The 24,725-nt window shown below is 43.7% G+C and overlaps 1 protein-coding gene across 1 annotated transcript in view; it reads right to left on the reverse strand.

The window, feature by feature from the left end:
* Nucleotides 1-14,133, reverse strand: part of CASQ2 (calsequestrin 2) — a 70,453-nt gene extending 56,320 nt beyond the window's left edge. The window contains exon 1 of the mRNA XM_086394487.1: nucleotides 13,686-14,133. Within this exon, the coding sequence (XP_086250613.1) occupies nucleotides 13,686-13,997 (312 nt within the window). The 5' untranslated portion in view covers nucleotides 13,998-14,133. The remainder of the gene's footprint in view (nucleotides 1-13,685) is intronic.
* Nucleotides 14,134-24,725: the final 10,592 nt, after the last annotated feature.

Raw genomic sequence — 24,725 nt, forward strand, 5'->3', positions numbered from 1 at the left:
TGGGGTCGCACAGAGTTGGACACGACTAAAGCAACTTAGCAGCAGCAGCAGCAGCAGTCCTGGTCTCGCATGTCTCCATTTAGAAATGTATAACTTTGTGAGGAGGTCTACCTCAAGAATCCAATGACTAGCTATCCTGTTTGGCCTTGAATATTATTGAGGGCTGTTGGGGGGTGTGAAGAGTGAGAGAAGAAGGTTCCAATGGTCTAAAACCTTCTAAATCAACAGTGTATTTGCCATTTTGTGAAATCTCTACCTCCCTGTTAATTCTGTATGGAAGAAAGAATTGAACTGTAATCAACTCAGTCCACACTTTGAGCATTTCTTATCTTTTCACATCTCACCCCAGGCTCTAGTTTTATCGCTGAGAAGTGCTCAGCAAACACACATCTCTTAGGAGAAGCGCAGTTCAAGAGTGAGCCTGGGCATCCATCTTCTGAGAGCTCTGGCTCTACATGAGGACTTACTCTCAAAGCCAAACCAAAATAAGCCTGACCTCATCTGAGTTTTCAGAGTGCAGCAGGTGCAAGTGTGGAGAACGCCGTCTTTGGGCAGTGAACAGTTGGAAGAAATACCTGAATCCTGTGCATGTTGCTATTCTCTGCCCAGTGTTCCCACATCAACCCATCTGTGGATTCACTTGCCTCCAGAAATTTCATTTTGCCTTCCTCTCTTGAGGTTTAGAAATGCAACCACTGGGACATTTGCCAGTGCTAAATAGGTTTGAAGGCAATGACAGCCTTAGAGAGCCCTGAGGTTTATGCCCGTGCCATGTATGGGTTTTGGACTGAGAGTCCCATGGTTTAAAAAAAAAATCTGTTTTACTCACATTTCAGCAGGATTAAGTGAGGATGACAAGCAGTTCCCTGAATCTGACAGATTCAGTTTAATTTTTCATCTTCCTACTGAATCTCTTTTTAAAAATTGATTTAATTTTTAAAAGATATCAAAGAGAAATATATTTCCAATATGCGCAATGTATCCATAATTCCTTGCCTTTTTCTTTTCTCTCCATCCACCCCTCCACCCACCTACCCAACATTTATTAAATACCAAGTAGGTGTTAAGCATTAGTCCCTTTACACACACTTCAGTTCAACACATAGTCCAGCTATGAAATTAAACACTGCTCAACTGTGAGTGAAAATCCCAAATTAAAATTAGAGATGCTTGTCTTTTTGCAAGTTGGCACTGCTTATAAACAAGAAGCAACCCCTTTACGCTATTTCTCAGTGTAGTGAAAGGAATATGATGTTTGGAGACAAATAGATGTGAATTCAAATTCTGCTTCATGCTGTGCCATTTTCTAGCTTTGTGACTTTGGGCAATTTCTACTCAACTCTAGGGAATCATTTCTTTGTACATAGTGTGAGAATATGTTGTAAGAATTTAACAGAATGACATATGTAAAGCACCCATACTGGACATGTTTTACAGTAAGTTCGTACCAGTAGTAAGTGTGATTTCCCTAGTCCTTCCTCTTCTGTTCATTTAACATTCCTTCAACTAGCACTGCTGAGAGACCATGCTGAGTCAGACACTGGCCTAGGTGCTGGGGTGCAGCAATGAAGAGAGCAAAGTATCTGCCTCTGTGGGTGCTGCACGCTATAACCATCTTGAACACTATGCGCTATGTCTGCCAAGTGCTATGGAGAAGAATAAAGTAAGGTTGAAGGGATAAGGGGGTGCTTGGAGTGTGTGATTTATAGAGGTGGTCATGGAGGTGAGTTCTTTCATAAGATGACACTTAAGCATAGACCTAAAGGAAGTGAGTTCTTATCATCAACAAAAGATCAACCCCTGAGTTATCAGAACCATGTCATCTGCACTTCCTAAGTAAGCAGTGCATGAATATTTGACAAATAAATTAAAGAATGAATATTTCTATTGGGGTGTCCACAACGCTTGAGTACGTGCGTGTGTACTCAGTTGTGTCTGACTCTTTGTGACCCCATGGACTGTAGCCTGGGATTTTTCAGACAAGAATACTGGAGTGGGCTGCCATTTCCTCGTCCAGGGATCTTCCCAACCCAGGGATCAAACCCAACTCTCCTGCGTTGTGAGGCGAATTCTTTACCTCTGATCCACCAAGGAAGCCCAGAACTTAGTTCCACATTACAGAACACTCATCAGTTTGCTCTGAGCAGCTTTCTTATACTTTCCTGTTAAATACGCTAACATCTTAGTGTCCCATAATCATATACCTCCAGGGTGCTCAGATTTGTCATCTCTTTTGGAGAAAAGGGCAGTATGACATGGCAACCAAATAGATGCTTTTCCTCCCTTTCTGAGGGTAAATCCTGGACCTTGACCTGAGATTCCTTAGAAAGGCACCTTCTGATCTGGCCTTAGAAACCCTTGTAACTCTCCTGGAAACCTCTCAAGGAGGGGGAAGCATCACATGAGCCCAGATTCTCTCCTTCTAAGGAGGTCCAAGTATTAATCACTGATGGTGTGACTGAGGAGACCATGGGAGAAGACTGGGAGACCTGGCTGAGTCCCAGAGCAGACCTGAATCCCTGCAGCCCCAGACCAAGTTAATATCCCATCAATTCTCCAAATCAGAGGAATGCTGACAGGTCCATTGTCATTCAGGAGAGTCAGCAGGCCAAAGGCCAAGCAGATACAACATGATTCTGGGCATCTGGAAAATTTCTCCAATCCAACAGACCAGTACGGTGCTTGGAAAACTTTCACATACCTATGAATCACCAAAGGATCCTGTTGAAATGTAACAAGTATTCAGGTGATACCATTGCTGCTGCTGTGGTCTGCCGACCAAATTTTGAGCATCAGGCCTCAAGTGGTCCACAAACTTGGCTGCACATTAGAATCACCCAGGGAGCTTTTAGAAGCTAGCACCTGGGTATCATCCCTTCCCCCATGACCAATTAAATCAGTGTCTAGGGGAATAAGACCCAGAAGCATTATTATGAAAAAGCTAGTGAAGATGACAGATTTCAGCTGAGCTATATAAATCCTAAAAGATGATGCTGTTAGCAAGTTGCACTCAATATGCCAGCAACTTTTGAAAACTCAGCAGTGGCCATAGGACTGAAAAAGGTCAGTTTTCATTCCAATCCCAAAGAAGGGCAATGCCAAAGAATGTTCAGACTACTGCATAATTTCACTCATTTCACATGCTATAATGCTCAATATCCTTCAAGCTAGGCTTCAACAGTATGTGAATGGAGAACTTCCAGATGTACAAGCTGGATTTAGAAAAGGCAGAGAACCAGAGATCAAATTGCCAACATCTGTTGGATCATAGGAAAAGCAAGGGAATTCCAGAAAAACATGTACTTCTGTTTCATAGACTACACTGAAGCCTTTGACTGTGCAGATCACAACAAACTGTGGAAAATTCCTAAAGAGATTGGAATACCAGACCACCTGATCTTCCTCCTGAGAAACCTGTATGCTGTTCAAAAAGCAACAGTTAGAACTGGGCATGGAACAACGGACTGGTTCAAAATTGGGGAAGGAAAATATCAAGGCTGTATATTGTCACCCTGCTTATTTAAATTATATGCAGAGTACATCATGCAAAATGCAAGGCTGGATGAAGCACAAGCTGGAATCAAGATTGCCGGGAGAAATATCAATAACCTCAGATACAAAGATGACACCACCCTAATGGCCAAAAGCAAAGAGGAACTAAAGAGACTACTGATGAAGTTGAAAGAGGAAAGTGAAAAAGGTGGCTTAAAACTCAACATTCAAAAAACTAAGATCATGGCATCTGATCCCATCACTTCACTTCAAAGCAAATACATGGGGGGTGAAAATGAAAACAATGAAAGACTTTATTTTCTTGGGCTCCAAATCACTGCAGACAGTGACTGCAGCCATGAAATTAAAAGATGCTTGCTCCTTGGAAGAAAAGCTATGACAACCTAGACAGTGTATAACAAAGCAGAGATATTATTTGCAGGGAAAAGTTTGTTTAGTCAAAGCTATGGTTTTTCCAGTAGTCATATACGGATGCGAGAGTTGGACCATAAAGAAGGCTGAGAGTTGAAGAATTGATGCTTTTGAACTGTGGTGCTGGAGAAGACTCTTGAGAATCCCTTGGACTGCAAGGAGATCAAACCAGTCAGTCCTAAAGAAAATCAACCCTGAATTTTCATTGGAAGGACTGATGCTGAATCTGAAGCTCCAGTACTTTGGCCACCTGATGGGAAGAGCTGACTCACTGGAAAAGATCCTGATGCTGAGAAAGATGGAGGGCAGAAGGAGAAGGGGGTAACAGAAGATGAGATGGTTGGATAGCATCATCGACTCAATGGACATGAGTTTGAGCAAGCTCTGGGAGATGGTGAAGGACAGGGAAGCCTGGCGTGCTGCAGTCCATGGGGTAGCAAAGAGTCAGACATGACTGACCGACTGAACAGTAACAAAATAGGTATTTTTTAAAACTCCTTAGGTTGAGTCCTTCGTGAAGCCAAGGTTGAGAACTACTACAACTGGCCAAGAACATGGGCTGCCTTTCAAGTGACAGGTGAAGGGAATTAACATTTGATAAGCATCAGCTGTATTTCAGGCACTCAGCATTCTACATAGATTCATTTTCTAGTAGTAACCAACATAACAAAGTAATGACACCTGACACTTGTACAGCTTCTTATAATTTATGGGGACTTTTTATTCATTTAATTCTCTTAATTCACGAAGGTAGAAAGGACATAGTCGATTTTTTTAGATGAGTAAAATGCAAAGCATATTCGTGACTTGCCCAGCTCAAATAGTAAATAGAAGAGAAGTTCAGTTACCCTGACCCATAGCTGTCTGCTTTGCCTAAATACTTCAACCTCATCTGAAGTTGGATACAGGAGGATGGTCGTGCACAAGAGTCATGTCAGCAACACTGGACACACGACAGAGTCTAAAGAGGCTTCAGTCATCTCACCAAAGATATTCTCACTGATACACAGATTGATGAGGAGACTGAGACCTGAATAGAAAAGGGAGCTCAGTCTTGACAATCTGAAAGCAATGGCATTAAGGTACTTAGCAGAACCCAGAGGCCTGCATTGCACAGGACTCGCTTCTTAGTTCTGCCACAGATTATGGAACCAGCCTTCTCCTTCCCATAGGGCCTGATGGATGATCTGTGCTGGAATCACCTCTAAAAATTATTTGCGGAGCTTCCCTGGTGGCTCAGTGGGAAAGAATCCACCTGCCAATGCAGGAGACGGGAGTTCAATCCCTGGTCTGGGAAGATCCCACATGCCACGGAACAGCGAAGCCTCTGTGCCGCAGCTACTGATCTTGTGCTCTAGAGCCTGCCAGCCACAACGACTGAGCCCACACACTGCAACTACCAAAGCCTGCTTGCCTTGAGCATGTACAACGCAACAAGAGAAGCGGCCACAATGAGAAGCCCTCACACCTCGACGAAGAATAGCCCTGGGAGCAATGAAGACCCAGCACAGCCAAAAATAAATAAACAAAACTATTAAAAAAATACAAAATACAAATTATCTGCAACTGGAAAGAGATTAATCTCCAGAATATACAAACAGGTCATGGAGCTCAATTTCAAAAAAAAAGGATAACCTAATCAAAAAAATGGGCAGAAGACCTAAATAGACATTTCTCTAAAGAAGACAGAAAACTGACCAAGAGGCACATGAAAAGATCCTCAACATTACTAATTATTAGAGAAATGCAAATCAAAGCTACAATGAGGTTATCACCTCCCCCTGGTCAGAATGGCCATCATCAAAAAAATCTACAAACAATAAATGCTAGAGAGGGTGTGGAGAAAAGGGAACCCTCTCACACTGTTGCTGGGAATGTAAATTGATACAGCCCCTCTGGGGAACAATATGAAGCTTCCTTCAAAAACTAAAAATAGAACTACCATATGACCCAGCAATCCCCGTCCTGGGCATATGCTTGGAGAAAACCATAATTCCAAGAGACACATGCACCCCAGTGTTTATTACAGCACTGTTTACAATAGCCAAGACATGGAAGCAACCTAATGTCCATCACCAGAGGAATGGATACAGAAGATAATGGTGTATATATACAATAGAACATTACTCAGCCATACAAAGGAACAAAGTGTGCCATTTGTAGAGACTTGGATGGACCTAGAGCCTGTCTTACACAGTGGAGAACGTCCGAAAGAGAAAAACAAATATTGTTTATTAACACTTGTGTGTAGAATCTAGAAAAATGGTACAGATAAACCTATTTGCAAAGCAGAAATAAAGACAGAGGTAGAGAACAAATGTATGGAGACCAAGCAGGGAAAACAGTAGTGGGATGAATTGGGAGATTGGGATTGATGTAATATATATATGTATACCCGCTATGTATAAAATATAGAGCTAATGAGAACCTACTGTATGGCACAGGGAACTCCACTCAGTGCTCTATAGCGACCTAAACGGGAAGAAAATCCTTAAGAAAGAGGAGTATATGAGTATGTATAGCTGATTCACTTTGCCATACAGCAGAAAATAACACAACCTTGTAAAACAACTGTACTCCGATAAAAATTTTGTTTGAAAAGATAAAAAGAAAATTATTGGGAAATAGCCTGTTCACCAGGGTTTCCTGGGTGACTTAATGGTAAAGAATCTGTCTGCAGTGTAGCAGATGCAGGAGACATGGTTTTGATCCCTGGGTCAGGCAAATCCCCTGGAGGAGGGCGTGGCAACCCACTCTAGTATTCTTGCCTGGAGAATTCCAAGGACAGAGGAGCCTGGTGGGCTACAGTCCATGGGGTCACACAGAGTCGGACAGGACTGAAGCGACTGAACACACACACACACACACACGCACACACACAGCCTGTTTACCAGCAGTAGAAAATCAGTCAGAGCAGTAACCCTTACTGCTGGCAGACAGGCCATTTGCAACAATTTTTAGGTAGTGATCCTACCATTTGCTATCCAGGAGGGCCTGGGAGAGAGCCCTAGGCAGGTCATGTATGGGGATGGTAGCCCCTTTATGGTGGGCACGTCCTCATGCAGGAAGAGCAGAAAACCCTGCAGGGAAAATTCTATAGAGCAGCCCTGGGCCTCCAAACTACTGGGGCATCTGGTCAACCCAGCGGACAGCTACCAGGATGATGTAACCATTTCTGCTTCAGGACCCCAGGTTGCCTGCCAGTACCTGCCAGTTCATCACCCTCAACAAATGAACGAAGTTTTACTCTTCACCGTGTGGAAAGCATCGCTCGTTCACCATCCATTCAGTGACTGATTCATTCACTCACTCATGCTACCGTTACTGAGAGAGAGCCTGCCTTAGCAACAGGTATGAACGAATACTGATGAACGAATATTTCTATTCATGGATTCACAGTAAGAATTTTCATGTTCTGAAACACTCACTCACTTGCCTGAGGAAAATTCCAGTAAATGTATATATTGGTTGCAGGTTGGTGTGTTTAGTTGCTCCCACAGGACTCACACAGACACATCACAAGCGAGGAACCTGAATACAGACAGACTTCTTCCTCGGGAATTGGACCCAGGCCTCTCTGATTTGGAAGCCCATTTTAGAGCACACCACCTCTCAAGCATTTCAACCCGAGAGAGGTCAGTGATGTCGGATGTCCGAGTACTTGCTCTGCAGTATTTATAGAACATGATAGGCGCAGCACTTGTTTCAAGGTGAAAGTAGAAGCTGGCAGCAAAGAAGCAAGGAGGAATCAAATTCATTGCCCATGTCCTCGTCTTGAGTCTCTGAGTCCTGCAGTACTAATAGGGTTTGGCCAGTGAGGTATGACTACATTTGCTGACTTTGCTGAAGCTGAAGGAAATAGCCTATAAAATTGCAACTCCCTTTATAATCTGAGTTGATATCTCAATAGAAAAAAATGGGGGGAAGGCATAGAAAAATAAGAAAAAATGTAAGTGTCAAATAATTTCATGAAAAAGTCAGTCCAGCTAGACATCAAAGAATGTCTATTAAAACAATAAAAATAGGCAAAGATTTTTAAAACCCAAAAAATTGTGCCAGTATCCAAAAATAGAGAAATTCTGTAATGGCCTATATGGGAAAAGAATCTGAAAAAGAGTGGATATACGTTTATGTGTAACTGATTGACTTTGCACAGGGCACCTGAAACTAACACACTGCAAACAGCTATACTTCAATAATTTTTTTTAATTAAAAGGATAAAATAGAAAAATTATTTTAAAAATATGTATGATCATCTAGTGGAGTCCTATGCCAACATTAACATCATGTTTGCCAAGAATTTAAAACTACTTAGTGACATAGGGGCACTCACAATATACTGAAATGAAAAACGCAGGAAGTAAAACTATAAAAATGGTATACATCTAATTTGAAAGTGTGTTTTTATGCATAGAAAAAAAAATACTGGAAAGAACTCTGTCAGAACACTAGCCATGTTTACTTCGGGGTGCTTTTTCTCCGTCCACATCATCTCACACTCCTGCATGAGAGTGTGTTATTTTGTGGATGAAGTGCTCCACCAAGAGTCAGGATTGCCAGCTGTGTAAATCACATCACTGCAAGGCCACATCTATGACATGAGGGGTTCAGAACAATCTAGATGGTTCTCAAAGTTCTTTTGAGCTCTAACATATCAGACACTCATTCAAGAAACATAACATTTACAGAGCATCTATATGGAGCTACGTATACTGCACCAACCCTGAGGTCTTCCAGAGGCAGATTCCAGTCAAATGCAAAGCAGAGTTTGAGTGTGGCCTCCTGGTGCCATATTGCTTGCCCTTTTTATGACTAAGCTTTTTTAAAAATTCATTTTTTTAAATTTAAATTTATTTATTTTAATTAGAGGCTAATTACTTTATAATATTATATTGGTTTTGCCATACATCAACATGATCTGCCACGGGTGTACACGTGTTCCCAATCCTGAACCATTATTTTTTAAATTTAGCTGTGATGGATCTTAGTTGCAGCATGCAAACTCTCAGTTGAGACATGTAGGATATATTTCCCCAACCAGGGATCGAAATTGGGCCACCTCCATTGGGAGCGTAGAGTCTTAGCTACTGGACTACCAGGGACGTCCCTCTCCCTAAGCTTTTAATGGCCTCATATTCTTCCCTTTCTTCTCTTCCGCTTATCAAACCCTGCTTTCACATAGAACTCAACCTTGATCAGATGGAGGTGTAAGTGAATGGCAATATCTTACAAGACTATCTCTTGCAGAACGGCTTGACTAAATAGGAATAAAAATTTTACCTAAAGGAACGAGGCCCTTGTGGCCAAATTTTAGGGAAAAGGTATCAAGTTGGAAAAGATTTTAGAGCTGTCAGAATCTTATCTCCTGGATTTCCCTTCCCCACCCTTGCTTTTTTGCCTAATAAATTCTATTTATTTTCACAAACCAATTCTTCTTTGTCATGCCTTCCACATGTCTCCCAGATAGCAGGGCATTTCCTCTTTCCTCTGCACTCCCAGAGGAGCTTATGTTGCCCTGCTATTATAGTGACTCCCTTGCACTGTGGATTTCATTAGTATTTCTTTGTAATTTCCACATTAGGCTGTGAGCCGCCTGAGTGTTTCATGTTCCCTGTATCCACAGCGAGCATCCTCAGGCCCAACCTAGAGTAAGTGGCAGATGTAAGACTAATTGACGGGCATTTTAGGCCCCGAGTCAGGCAGTGACCTCCTCACCCTGTGGATGGGGCTATTTCTAGGTATTTCAATATCAATCCTTAAACAAACAGACCAAACACTGACCATAGTATCTTTGGGTTTTTATTAGAATGCATGGCCCTTTTTTAAAGTTAATTTTTATTAGAGTATAGTTGAACAGAAGAGACTGGTGGGCTACAGTTCATGGGGTCACAAAAGAGTCAGACCCTGAATTAGCGACTTAACAACAACAGCAGCAAGAATAGTTGCTTTACAACTTTGTGTTAGTCTCTTCCATAGAGCAAAGTGGATCAACTCTGCTGCTGCTAAGTCGCTTCTGTCGTGTCCGACTCTATGTGACCCTATGGACAGCAGCCCACCAGGCTCCTCTGTCCCAGGGATTCTCCAGGCAAAAATACTGGAATGGGTTGCCATTTCCTTCTCCAATGCATGCATGCATGCTAAGTCGCTTCGGTCGTGTCTGACTCTGTGCGACCCCATAGATGGCAGCACACCAGGCTCCTCTGTCCACGGAATCCTCTAGGCAAGAATACTGGAGTGGGTTGCCATTTCCTTCTCCAGAACCAGCTATATGTTTACATATATCCCCTCTTTTTTGGATGTTTTCCCCATTTAGGTCAGGGATGGCCCTAATGCGAGGAGTTATGAACTTCTAATTCCTCACCTTCTAACCTTTAGAAATTCTCCAGGTTTTTCAACTTGGGGGTGGCAACATCATTGGAGAGGGAGATCAATTTAATAGATTGAGATCAATATGTTTTTTAAATGAAACAGAAGTATAGAAAAGAATAATAAGAAAGAAGACAAAAGAATTTTTGATCCAACTGCTCCCCAAATAGTAACGCGTTGTCCTGTGAAACTGTTGTTTCATTTATGCATGTACGTTCTGTGCACACGGGTCACAGTGAGCTATGATAGAAAACATGGGAAACCACCTTCCGAAACCCCTCGGAGGAAAGGAGCCCCACCCTTCCTGTGCTGTCTGCCCGGGGCTGAGATTTCACTGCCTCCTGGCTGCAGCCTGGGAACTGCCCCCTCCCCCCTAGTTTGCACATACACAGCCCTGGAACTGGCAGGATATTGTCCTTAGCGTTTGTTTAGAGTCCAGGGAATTAAGAAGACAAAAATGGGCTTTTTTTGACCAGGAAGAAAATTTAGAGGTTCACACGCCCCCTCTCTTACCATTCCTGGGGTTCCTGGAACCAGTCTGGTCCTGGATTCTGAGGCACGGCCTGCACCTGACAGGTGTCTCAGCAAAGGCCCCCCTTCCCTCCCCAACCCTCACGGAGGCAGCCCAGCCTCCTCCGGGGTTTGCATATTTGTATGAGCAGTGCCTCCTCTGCGACTCTGTGCTTCTCAAACCTTTGCTGATATGGCCGGCATCATCAGGCCCAGGCCCACAGGCTGAGCACTCTATTTAAGGAAGACTCTTGAAACAATCCTGAAGAGGGTATCCACCAGCAAGTTGTACATTGCCTCATTTGATTCAAGCAGTAAGGCAGTATAGGGACTAAAACTGCCTTCACCTACGCTAGTTGAATGGCCTTGGGCAACTTACCGCTCTGTGCCTCAGTTTCCCCATCTGAAGATGGGGATGGCAACTGTACCTACATCAGAGAAATACTATAAAGCTCAAACCAGCTACACATACAAAGTGCTTAGAACAATCCCTGCGCACAGTAAGCATTCAATAAATGTTGATTATTAATAATCATCCCATAAGCTTGTTGGACAATTATTATTTTTCCAGATTTATAGATGAGAAAATGGGGTGCAGAGAACTTAAGTAACCTGCCCTATGTCGTGTGTCCAGTAGAGGCAAAGCCAGGATATAAATCTAGATCTCCAGACTCCAAGTTCTGTGATCTTTTCCCTAAGGATTTAGGAGTCTGTGGGGCATCAAACCACCTCCTGTGCTGAACTTACACCTTGTCAATCTCTGCTGGGCATTCCTGGATCAAAGGTGGCTGGAAGGATGGTGAGTCCAGGGCAAAGTCCCTTCTCAGGATTTTGCTTGGGAACACAGAATTTGTCTTTGAGGGAGAATGTGTGTGTGTGACAGGAAATCAGAAATTGGGGTCACGGCTTGCACTGGCACTCTTTTTGAGTTCTAGGCTAAGTTGACAGTGGTGAGCATATATGGTAGAGTCCTTGTGGCTTCAGCTAACTTTTCATAAAATTGTCACTATAATTGAGTAGGGCAGTTTGAGATGGAGATGGTAATGTGAGTGAGGATTTCTTGGGCTGAGCAGCAGCTGTGCTGTATGTCCTGGTTTTTTTCCAGCCTGAGATTTTCCTGTATATATAGTACAAAGACCTAATAACTGTCTCTGCTTTTTCCTTACTTATAACTCACAGAGGGAACTGAACTTCCATGTTCAGGCCCCGGAATAGAGCCTGAGGAAAAAGATAATGGGCATGATGATATTTTTAAGATGCTTAGTTTTTCATCCACCAGAGCTCTCTGTAATGACCATGCTGCCATATATAAATCCTCTGAAAATAGATATGTGTATGATGATCGAGAGACACAGGATTCTGCAATGCTTTTAAAATTATCAAAGATATTTTGATGTATTTGGGATGGTTTTCCTGGATTTTATTATGTACTCAGTCGTGTCCTGTTCTTTGTAACCCCATGGACTGTAGCCCACCAGATTCCTCTGTCCATGGGGTTTCCCAGGCAGGAATACTGGAGTGGGTTGCTATTTCCTTCTCCAAGGGATCTTCCTGACCCAGGGATCAAACCCGAGTTTCCTGCATTGGCAGGCAGATTCTTTACCACTGCGCTGCCTGGGAAGCCTGGATTTTCTTATAGTCAATTTTTTTTTTTTTTTTTTTAGAACTAAAATCCACATGGGTTTTCTATGATAATTCTGTTCATCAAAGTATTTTATTATAATGTATGTCAGTTATGTCTCAATAAAACTGAAAGAAAAAGAACGAAAAGGCATCTGATTGAGCTGAGCTTTCTGGTAGGGCTGGTCTCCACTTTTTGCAAATAGGTGCATAGGCTGAGCCGAGCCTGGGGACTGATGAGGGATCTCGGTGCTTACTAGAATTCTTGGCACTCCCAGGTGCTCCTGAGTGTAACCGATCCGAAACTGTCCAGGAGAAGCTACGGGAGGGGTTCCTGGGTCACTCACGTGGGATTAAAGAGCCAGCCCCTGCGCCAGCTTCACAGAGAGGCCAGTAACGCAGACAGAATAAGAACTGACTTCGGCATCTTCCCTGACCTCACACCAAGAGCTTCCTGAGAAAAAGAAGTACTCCCGTTACTGAACACGCAGCCAAGATCTTCCCACATCTTGTGTGTGGTGTTGACTGATACCGAGTCCCAAGAGGGGAGCATTGCTTAGTGGTGCTCCCCATCTGACCCACAAGCAGAGGCAAGGTCAAATGACTTCTGCCGCCCCAAGATCGTGGGCAGACTTACAGGAACAAAGAGTAGGAAATTAGTATACCAAATGAAGCCTGCACAGAACCCTGAATTTCATGTCATTCAGGCCTTTTAACAATAGCTTTAACATTCTCTGAGGAAAAGAGTGGCTGGAACCACTGCCCTTGAGAAATCAAGAGGGCTGCCAGCTGATAGACTTTACAACTTTACAGACTATAATACATTGGGCAGACTTCCCTGCTGGCTCAGTGTAAAGAATCCTCCTGCCAATACAGAAGACGTGGGTTCGATCCCTAGGTCAGGAAGATCCCCTGAAGAAGGGAATGGCAACCCACTCCAGTATTCTTGCCTGGAGAATCCCATGGACAGAGGAGGCTGGCATGCTATGGTCCGTGGGTCGCAAAAGAGTCAGATACGACTTAGCAACTAAACAACAACAACAAGCAGTGCAGTGCGAAGCGCGTTCACTCGTCCTGTCTGAAGAGTCTGAACACACCTCTGTTTTTCACACATCCCAGCTTTGCAAGATTTCCAGTTTTGTATAAGATTGAAATGGGGCAAGACTTCAGGATATATTCTCAGCACCCTGGGGTCCCCGCATCACCATCACGGGCCAGTTCCCACCTCCTTGGACGACGTGGTCCGAGGGCCCCCTCCCACTCACCTCCAGCACGATTTCTTTCAGTTGGAACTGTTTCTGCACGACTTTATCTGAAGATAGGGGCTCATGGTAGTAGAGGCAGAGCAAGTCATATTTCTTCAAAACCTGCTTGAAGTTCTTCTCGGTTAGACTGACCACGCGGTCCTTGCCATCATAGGTGGGGAAGTTCAGTCCCTCCTCTGCCCTGCAGGAGGACAGCAGGTAGACCCCCACCACAAACAGGTGGGCTCTCTTCATCTGGGCAAAATGTTTCTTTCCCAGAAACGCTGATGGTAGGAAAGTGAATGGAGCCTTAGAGGACTTGCTGGGAGTCATGGGGAGCAGAGAGGCTGATCTGGTCTCTCTCCCTGGCCCTCCCTGGGCCCGAGAACCCTGTCTTCACCTCTGCAGGCTGCTGACTGTAGCCGTGGGCTCAGACAAAGCGAGCAGAGGCTCACACCCATGCATGTGTGGAACTGGAGCCAGGCTGGGCCACCCAGCCCCAGATAGCTTGCATAGCTCTGCCCAGCCCGTGTCTCATCTGGAACTCCATTTTTAGGATGCAGTTGTTTCAGGCTAAAAATAAATCATGCGATGAATAAAAAAGTTAGATATGGCCCTGTTGAGGGATTCGCTGATACAGTTTGTCAGGCTGGTGGAGAGGGAGGAGGCAGGAGGGAGACAGGGGAACATGCGCACATGAAATGAGGCCAGAAAGGTCAGAGGAGAGACATTCACTTGGAAGGAGGAGGACAAAAAGAGAGGAGGAGACATGGGATTGTGACGTGTGGGTGTGCAGGGGTCACTCAGATGCTATTGAATCAGTCCATTATCCCAGGGAATGATGTCAGCCTGTCCCTTCCTGGCAGGCTGCTCATCTGCACCCCCCTCCCTCACCCCCCCTCCGCCTACTCACCACTGACCTAGGGACCAGCCCGACCCCCAGGTGGACTTGACGTTCTGCACCTGCCTTCCCCTGGCTGGCCACTGCTCCGTGTCCCCCATGGCTCTGCCAGTCACTGAGCAAGGGATCTAGGGTCACCCTTTCTCTGTGGAAAGAGCTCCAGAGACCCCAGCCCACCAGGGTCACAGTTGTTCTCCTTCTGCCCCTGCTCATGGCTTAACGTTGCTGACACCAGGAGCTCCTGCCCCATTATAAAATTAAATATAGTAAAAGTTCAACTATCTTCTTCAGAAACCTTCTTAGGCTTTTCGTTATCATCCCTGTCATCTTCTTTTTTAACATTAACCCCCAATGTATCATTTTTGCCCCTTTCCTCTTCATTAGAGACAGACTGCTGTAGAGAGTCCAGAAGCCAGATAGATCTGAGTTCAAGTCCACGCTCTGCTTCTTAATGGCTGAATGGACTTTGGAGGGTCACTTACCCTCTCTGATTTTCCATCCATCACCTCTACCCCGCTCCTTGTGAAGTGGGGATAATTATAACTATATTGTAAGGCTTGGAACATAGAGATGGAAAAACATGGTGCAAAGCAGTTACTCAAACATAGCAGCTGTTATATTACTCCATTCTTCTTGGAGATGGTGGAACATAGGTTATTATCATAATTACTTGTCAGTTTCCAATAGTAATTGTTTGTGAACCCTTTTCTGTCTGCCTTCTTCTTGAATCCATCAGGTATTTGGGGCAGATGTGATTAAAAGGTCATTGCACAGAGAGCTAACTGAGCTTCAGGGAGCTCAGCACCTAGTCAGAGATCGTGTTACTGACTGCCTGTTGGTAGAGGGTAGGCAGAGAGTTCAGTTCTAGCCCGGAGCCCAGTACTCTTGGGTGCTTTCACTCTGATGGGGTAATTCCCTATCAGAGGGGTAATTCCCCTCTTTTCTTAAAAGACTCCATCTTTTCCTGTCAAACAACAGTCCACTCTTGTCCTTCCACTCTTCAAAGTGGTCTATGGTTCTCACGATTTAGGCCGAGTTTTTGTCTTCTTTTGGTTGGAGAATCAGCTTTGGAAATAGCAAGGACTCTGTCCCATACAAACTTTGCAGGGGACAGAAGGTAAAAAGAGAGTCAATGGCCTACATGACTGGAAGCAGTCCTCTCTACTGCAGCCAGAGGGCCTGATGCTGAGGGGCAGGCCAGTGGGAGTTTCTTCAGAATACTTTCACATCCAGGAAGCCAGGACCTTGGGGAACCCAGGACCTTGGGGAACCCATCACTGAAACCCATGACAGCATTTGGTTCTTTTTGATGGTCACTTTGCCAGGCTTTTAAAGACAGAGTCAAGAATAGCCGTTCTAAGATGTGGTTAGCTTTTCAGATCATTGGCAAGCATGCAAGATCTCTGCTTTCTTTAGAAAATTTAGGGGGAAAAAGATTGTCGCATGAAACAGTGTATGTCTTGTCTTTTCGAGGTCAGCTTCCCAAAACTGTTCCCAGTTGTCTCAGTCTCATCGACTTATCTTTATTTAGAATTTGCTCCGCTTTTCTTAATATATGTTTTTTTTAATGTTACCAAAAAACTGGGAGAAGTTTAAAGTCAGAGTCTTTGAATTTTGCACTGACTTACAACTGATGAGAAGTACCAAGGCAAAGGGATAAGTTTTAAAAATTCAGCTTAGCCCTCAAGTCTGTCTTAAGACCAACTGGGTATCAATAGAAAAAAAGCCCCAGTGTGGCAAGTTCCTGTCCCTAAATGCCGGCTCTGTTTGGGGCCTCAAGCCCAGCCTGAGGATGGCTCGGCCACTGACACCTGCTGTGATCGTTTCCCACTGTCCCCCACACCTAGACGTGGAGGCCAAAATGTGTGTCTCACTCTTGATGGCTTAGGTTTGCCTGGTTGAACCCTGTCTATGTCCCAGCCATCTTTTCTCCGTGTCTTTTATTGTTTTCATTTTTCTTTTGCCTTCTTGCTTGCCAACTCTAATGTATTTATTTTGTAAACAAGGGGTGCTTCTGACACGTCTGAGTCAACTTGGCATCTGGCAGGTTAACTTTTCATTCCAGTTTTCACGGCTTCCCAAGTCAGGGTCACCTACACTGCCCAGTTTATGTGGCTGTGCTGAAGTGTGCAAGTGTCTCTCTGTGCTGTTAGCAGGCATTTTTGGTCTTTGTCTTTAAACAAGAAAGGATAAAACAAAGTAAACAAATCAACATAAATGTATTGTCACAGTATATGATGTAGGCCCCTTGTTTTTGCTGGCAGTTTCCAGTCCCTCACTCTGAGTGTCCTCTCCCTAGAGTCCCTTACTCTAACCTCACCCCTTTCATTTGTTCACTTTTGACAGGTGGCAGGACAGCTTTGCGTCTGTTATTTAACTGGATCTTCACCATAGCTCACTTTACAGATGAATCAGGATTTGAAGCCACGATCTTTCATATATTAAGTAAACGTTAATAAAATTTTATGGGGCATCTCTTATGTACCAGACACTCTACTGGGTAGTGGAGTGGGACACGGTGTTCATCTGAACTCACTGAGTTTATATCCGAGAGGGGAAACAAACAGTACATAATCAGCGTATGTATTGGGGTGTGTGTGTGTGTGCACCCGTGTAAAATTGGACTTCAAACAGAGGCATGTGCTCTAAAGATCAGCTGAGGACAAGGGAGAAACTGTAACAGTGTGTAGGAGGTGGCCCGTTTGGACTGAGGGTGAAGGAAGGCATCTTCAAGGAGGGAACCTAGGAGCAGCAGGGAGGGGAGAAGCAGAGGGCAAGCTTCTTCCAGGGAGAAGCGGCCAACGCCTCCGCGCTGAGACCTACGGGCATTCCACCACTAGGGGGCGCTGCATCCACAGCCTCCGTCCTATGAAAGCATCAGATTTCACTCCGGACTTCTTTGTCAGTATATGGGCTCACACCTACATGGCAGGGTCCACAGGACAGGGAACCTATCTGAATGACTGGGAAGCAGCTCAGAGAGAGCTGAGGCTCGGAAGTCAGGAAACCTTGGTCTGGAAAGGCCCAGCCAGGCTGTGCGACCTTGGTGAATCTCCTCACCTCTCGATCCTCACATTGCTAATTTGTGGAAAAAAAGGTCAGACCCACTGGTCTCCCATAGCCCCTTTCTGGCTCTAAAAATCTAGAATTTGTTCCGGCCGAAGAGTATTTTCTTTTCCCAGAAGAGACTTTGGCACAGGCCATAGGTTTGAGGAAGCTTGTTGACTATTAAGCTGCAAAGGGTTTGATGGGCGTATCTCTTACAAGTCCGAGCTTGCCTCTCCCCTAAGGCGGAGAGGTCTAGGATGTTACTGCCTCCAAAGGCCCCTTCTTTGGCTAAAATGCTCCACCTAGTGGGCAAAGCGGAGTATGGCATCTTTCTTTTTTTGAGCCCCTTCCTCCCTCACCTTTGGCTGGGCCACTGGCGGGGATAGTTAGCCTGCTGGCCTGGAAGGCAAAATTCCAGAAATGTTTGAGTCTACAGCTCTGTGCTCCACGGCCTCAGGCTTCCTCTGGTCAAATCTGAGCAGTCCTGTCAGCAGCCCCCAAGACCCTCCTTTTCCTCTTGACTCTGAATATCAGGCTCCCTGGCACCAGAAAACTAAATAGAACTGAACAGAAAAGATCAATGCTTGGTTGAAAAAGAGCTAGGCTGTATAACAGTCCACGTTTTAACAAATGTCACTTCCTCAGGGAGACCCCTGAGTGTAGACCAGAGGCTAACTTTCACCCCCCTTGTAACATACTTCTCCTTAGAAACACCCCTTCCACTGGGGATTCTTTCTCTGCAGACTGAGCCTCCTAGGAGCCAGGACAGCATCTATTCAAAGTATTCCTTGAAACCTGCCTCGCCAATAGTAGTTCTCATTAAATATTTGTTCAATAAATGTGAAGCACTTACTTTGTACCAGGTCTTATTTTAAGTACTTTACAAAATTTAACTTTTTTTGGTTTTTTTCATAGTTTGGTTGTGCTGGATCTTTGTCGCAGCGCGTGGATTCTTTGTTCCGGCGTGCAGGCTTTCTCTAGTCGAGGCATGTGAACTTGGTTGCCCCTCGGCAGGTAGAATCTTAGTTCCCAAGACCAGGGATGGAACCCGAGTCCCTTGCTTTTGAAGGCAGATTCTCAAGCACTGGACTGCCAGGAAAGTCCTTAGCTATTCTTAAAAACCCTAGAGTATAACACAGGGAGCTCAGCCCGGGGCTCTGTGACAACCTAGAGGAGTGGGATGGAGGCAGGGGTGAGAGAGAGGGAGGTTCAAGAGCAAAGGACATATGTATACGTACGGCTGATTCATATTGTGTATAGCAGAAAACAACACAACCTTGTAGAAGCAATTACCCTCCAATTTAAAATAAATTTGGAGAAGGAAATGGCAACCCACTCCAGTATTCCTGCCTGGGAAATCCCATGGATGGAGGAGCCTGGTGGGCTACAGTCTGTGGGGTCACAAAGAGTTGGACATGACTGAGTGACTGAGCAATTAAAATATATTTTTTTAAAAAAAGCAGAAACAAACCCTATGAGGTTGATAGTTTCAGTATTCCTAGATAAATAAGCCAAGGCACAGAAGGTCACTAGTGACGGCAGAGCTGGGATTTGAACCCAGAAGGTGGATTTTGTGCTTCGTTTCTGTCTTCCCTGCCACTTGCAACCACAGCTAGATGCCTCTTACAGGGGGCTCAGGAAGTCACTTGGACTAGCCAGGAATCACTTCAGAAACAATAGATGGGTCTCCACAACGTGACCTGGGGGTAGGTTCTGAGTTTTGGCCCTGCCCTGAGGCACCTCCTGTGCTGTGTGCGTTTCAGTGCTTGCGATGAGCCAGTCACTGGGCTCATTACATTTTATACATCATCTCATTTACAATTCTATCAAGCTGAGTGCTCTTCCTTCCATTTAACAGTTGATGAAACTGAGATTCAAGATCAAGTAGTCTCCCAAATTAGTATAGCTCATAAGTAGCAGAGACCAGATCTGGACCCTGTTCTTTCTGACTTGTCACGACCCCAGGCTGTTCTGCATAAGAAGGGGAACCTTCTCTGTCTCCATGGGGGAAAAACAAAAATAGAAAAACTTAGGTTACAGAAAATTTAGAGGACATGAAAATAAAAACAAACCAGCATTTTTTTTAACAATAGAGAAAAGAGGAACAATTGGAAAAAAAGAGAAGAAAGAAAATGAGAAGTTTAGTTCAGAAAGAAATGTACACAAGAGCAAATAAAGGGAAAACTGAAGATTTATTTGTCCTGGAACTGGTGGGAAATATAGACTTCTCAGGGAAAGCAATAAAACAACAGGAAAACAAAACCAAAAATCACCTGGATATAGAGATTATGTCAGGATGTCCAAGCGGAGAATGTGATAGGTAGAATACTGGCCAGCATCTACTCCCCAAGATCTCCAGGCCCTAATCATTTCCTTGTGAACTTCAGAATTTGATCATAAAGTTAAAAAAAAAAAAAAAAAAGTCTGTTGAGATTTTGATCGTATTTACTATATAAACCTGTTTGGGGAGGATTTACAACTTTACAATATTGAGCTTTCTTAAACATGAACGATGTGTATATCTTTCCATAGATTTAGGTCTTTGATTTCTTTTGGCAGCTTTTTGTGGTTTTCAGTATACAGGCCTCATAGTGTCTTTTGTGAGGTTTATCTGGTACTATTTCATATTTTTATGGTATTAAAATGACACCTACAAAATTTTTTTTTCACTTTTTAAAAAATGTTTATTTATTTATTTGGGCTTCCCAGGTGGCCCTAGTGGTAAAGAACCTGCCTGCCAGTGCAGGAGACATAAAAGATGCAAGTTCGATTCCTGGGTTGGGAAGATCTCCTGGAGGGGGGCATGGCAACCCATTCCAGTATTCTGGCCTGGAGAATCCCATGGACAGCTGAGCCTGGCCGGCTACAGTCTGTAGGGTCGCAAAGAGTCAGACCTGACTGAAGCAACTTAGCATGCACAGGTATACCCCTTTATTTATTTCTTTTTGACTGTGGTGGGCCTTGGTTGCTGAGAGGGCTTGTCTCTAGCTGCAGCGATCTGGGGCTGCTCTCTGGTGGTGGTGCTCGGGCTTCTCGTGGTGGTTTCTCGGTTTCAGAGCACAGGCTCCAGGCGCACAGGCTCCAGTAGTTGTGGGTGGGCTTAGCTGCTCTGCAACATGTGGGCTCTTTCTGGACCAGGGATCGAATCCGGGTCTCCTGGATTGGCAGGCGGATTCCTATCCACCATACCACCAGGGAAGTCCCTGTTCTGCTGTTTTCTTGCTTGCATTGTTCCCTACAAGCAATTGTTGTCATCTTTATCTTTTTTGCTTTGTAAATAAATTTTTTCCCCATGGTTGTTTTTAAGATTTTCTTTTTGTTCATAGATTTTTAGCAATTGGATTCTGATATGTCTTTAGTGGTTTGGTTTTCTTCATGTTTCTGTGCTTGGGGTTTATTGTACTCCTTGGAACTACAGGTTCATAGTTTTCGCTGCATTTGTTAAATGTTTGACCATTATGTTTTCAAGCATTTTTTCTGTTTCAAGTATTTTTTTAGTTAAGACTCCAACTACACGTATGAGTCACTTGGAATTAGCTCACAGCTCAAGGATGCTCTTTTCATCTTCTGAGATTCTCTTTTCCTCGCTTTGTTTCATTTTAGGTAGTTTCTATTGCTAAGTCTTCAGGTTCACTCGTCTTTTCTTCTTCAACATGCAATCTTTTGTTAATTCCAGCCAGTGTATTTTTTCATCTCGAGCATTATAGTTTCTAATAGTCTGACTTAGATCTTCTTCTATCTTCCTTGAATTAAATTTATGAAGCTATGGGGTATAATTATATTAACTATCCTAATGTCCTTGTCTGCTAATTCTTACAACTGCTTTGGTTCTGGGTCAGTTTCAATTATTCTCATCAGTATGGGGTCATATTTTCTTGCTTCTTTGAATGTCTGATAATATTTGATTGGATGCCAGACTTTGTGAATTAATACCTCACTGAGTGCTTCATTTAAAACTTTTTGTAAATCTTCTTAAACTCTGTTCTGTGATGAAGTTAATTGTTTAGAAAGTTTCATCCATTCTGGTTTTAGTTGTAACATTTTTCCCCCCTACAGGAACAGAACAGCAATTAGCATAAGACTCATCTCCACTGCTGAGACAAGACTCTTATGAGCAGTCTACCCAGTGTCTCGTGAATTATGAGGTTTTCTCAGTCTGGCTGGTGGAAACAGGCCCTCTCGGTGACTCTACAGGAGCAGAGGATACTGTTCCATCTAGCCTAATCCTTTTGGACCATTCTTTTCCCAGTCTCATGTAGTTTCCTTATACACATGCACTCATCATTATTCTGTTCAGTACTGAATGGGGACCTCTGTCATCTTCATGGTTGTCTGTACAGCTCTCTACTCAGGTTCTATGACCTGTGGACTTTAGCTTTTTGGTCTCCTTAAACCCTCAGCTCCTTCTCCTCAACACAGGGACTCTGTCTTGTTTCCCCCTTTCTGTTCTACCCTTAGAGGCTCTCTCCAGGCAGTGAAATTGAAAGTGAGAATCGCTCTGTCTTGTCCAACTCTTGGCAACCCCATGGACTATACAGTGCATGGAATTCTCCAGGCCAGAATACTGGAGTGGGTAGCCTTTCCCTTCTCCAGAGGATCTTCCCAACCCAAGTATCAAACCCAGGTCTCCTGAATTGCAGGCGGATTCTTTACCAGCTGAGACACAAGGAAAGCCCAAGAGTACTGGAGTGAGTAGCATATCCCTCCTCCAGGGGATCTTCCCAACCCAGGAATCAGAAGTCTCCTCCCACATTGCAGGCAGATTCTTTACCAACTGAGCTATCAGGGAAGCTCTTCCCCAGCAGTATGCTGGGGCAATTGTAGGGCTTGATTCTTTTGTTTCTTCTCTCTCGGGGGTCACACTCTTTTGCTGCCTGAAGTACAGTGTCTTAAAAAACTGTTATTTCAAACGTTTTTCTAGGGTTGTTTTCTTTTTTTTTTTTGGTTGTTTCAGTTGGAAGAATAAATTGGTCCCTGTTACTCCATTTTGGCCGGAAGCAGAAGCCTTGGGAAATTGAAATTTAGTTATAGATTATATAAGCAAAAATAGACAAGAACTTCTTTTATGATATAATGTGGGTCATTCTTATAGATTGCACTTATCTTAACAAATTTAGTTTTTATAATTTTTTAGTTTACTTCTAAATAATTATGAAAGCTAAACTTATAGCAGTGAGATTATGTTAGGATCCAAGTAACAAAAGCCCCATGCAAGCTGGCTTAGCTCATATTACTGGAGGCAGGGAAGGCTGTCAGGTCGGTATGATTCATTTGCGTAACAATGTCATCAAGATCTTTTCTGTTTTCAACTCTCTGCTCTATCTTCTCTTATCTTAAATCCTCATCATATTATTGATTATACCTGGTTGTTGATTGATGACTGAAAACAACTCTTGGGGTCATGCTTTCTCTTCCACTTCCAAGAAGAGAATGTGGGTATTTTTGCCCCCCAGAACCACCAGAAACCATCTTTTCTAATCTCCTAAATTAACATTAGGTAGGGAATTCCTTGGTGGCTCAGACGGTAAAGAATCTGCCTGAAATGCAAAGCAGAAGATGTTAAGAAGAGGTGGCAAGAATATACAGAAAAACTGTTAAAAAAAAACCTTAATGATCCAGATAACCATGATGGTGTGATCACTCAGCTACAGCCAAACATCTTAGAATGAGAAGAGAAAATGAGCCTTAGGAAGCATCACTACAAACAGAGCTAGTGGAAGTGATGGAATTCCAGCTGAGCTATTTCGAATCTTGAAAGATGATGAGGCTGTTAAAGTGCTGCACTCAATATGCCAGCAAATTTGGAAAACTCAGCAGTGGCCACAGGACTGGAAAAGGTCAGTTTTCATTCCAATCCCAAAGAAAGGCAATGCCAAAGAATGTTCAAATTACTGCACAATTGCCCTCATCTCACACGCTAGCAAAATAATGCTCAAAATTCTCCAAGGTAGGCTTCAACAGTATGTAAACTGAGAACTTCCTGATGTTCAAGCTGGATTTAGAAAAGGCAGAGGAACCAGAGATCAAATTGCCAACATCTGTTGGATCATCTAAAAAAACAAGAGAATTCCAGAAAAACATCTCCTTCTGCTTCATTGATTACGCTAAAGCCTTTTACTATGTGGATCACAACAAACTGTGGAAAATTTCTTAAAGAGATAGGAATACCAGACCACCTAACCTGCCACCTGAGAAACCTGTATGCTGGTCAAGAAGCAGCAGTCAGAGCCAGACATGAAACAACAGACTGGTTCCAAATTTGGAAAGGAGTACATCAAGGCTGTTACCCTGCTTATTTAACTTATATGCAGAGCACATCATGCGAAATGCCAGGCTGGATGAAGCACAAGCTGGAATCAAGATTGCAGGAGAAATATCCATAACCTCAGATATACAGATGACACCACCCTTATGACAGAAAGTGAAGAGAACTAAAGAGCCTGTTGATGAGTGTAAAAGAGGAGAGTGAAAAAGTTTGCTTAAAACTCAAGATTCAAAAAACTAAGATCATGAAATCCGATCCTGTAACTTCATGGCAAATAGATGGAGAAACAATGGAAACAGCAAGAGACTTTATTTTGAGGGGCTCCAAAATCACTGCAGATGGTGACTGCAGCCATGAAATTAAGACACTTGCTCCTTGGAAGAGAAGCTATGACAAACCTAGACAGCATATTAAAAAGCAGAGACGTTACTTTGCCTGCAAGGTCCATCTAGTCAAAGCTATGGTTTTTCCAGTAGTCGTGTATGGATGTGATGGTTGGACCATAAAGAAGGCTGAGCACCAAAGTATAAATGCTTTTGAACTGTGGTGTTGGAGAAGACTCTTGAGTGTCCCTTGGATTGCAAGGAGATCAAACCAGTCAATCCTAAAGGAAATCAACTCTGAATATTCACTGGAAGGACTGATGCTGGCGCTGAAATTCCAATACTTTGGCCACCTGATGGGAAGATTCAACTCATTGGGAAAGACCCTGATGCTGGGGAAAGATTAAAGGCAGGAGGAGAAGGGGGCAACAAAGGATGAGATAGTTGGATGGCATCACTGACTCAATGACATGAGTTTAAGCTAGCTCTGAGAGATGGTGAAGGACAGGGAAGCCTGGTATACT

The sequence above is a fragment of the Bos grunniens genome, chromosome 3 (genome assembly GCF_055505025.1).
Source record: "Bos grunniens cultivar Pamir isolate PY7600 chromosome 3, Bosgru_T2T1.0, whole genome shotgun sequence".
Taxonomy (NCBI): domain Eukaryota; kingdom Metazoa; phylum Chordata; class Mammalia; order Artiodactyla; family Bovidae; genus Bos; species Bos grunniens.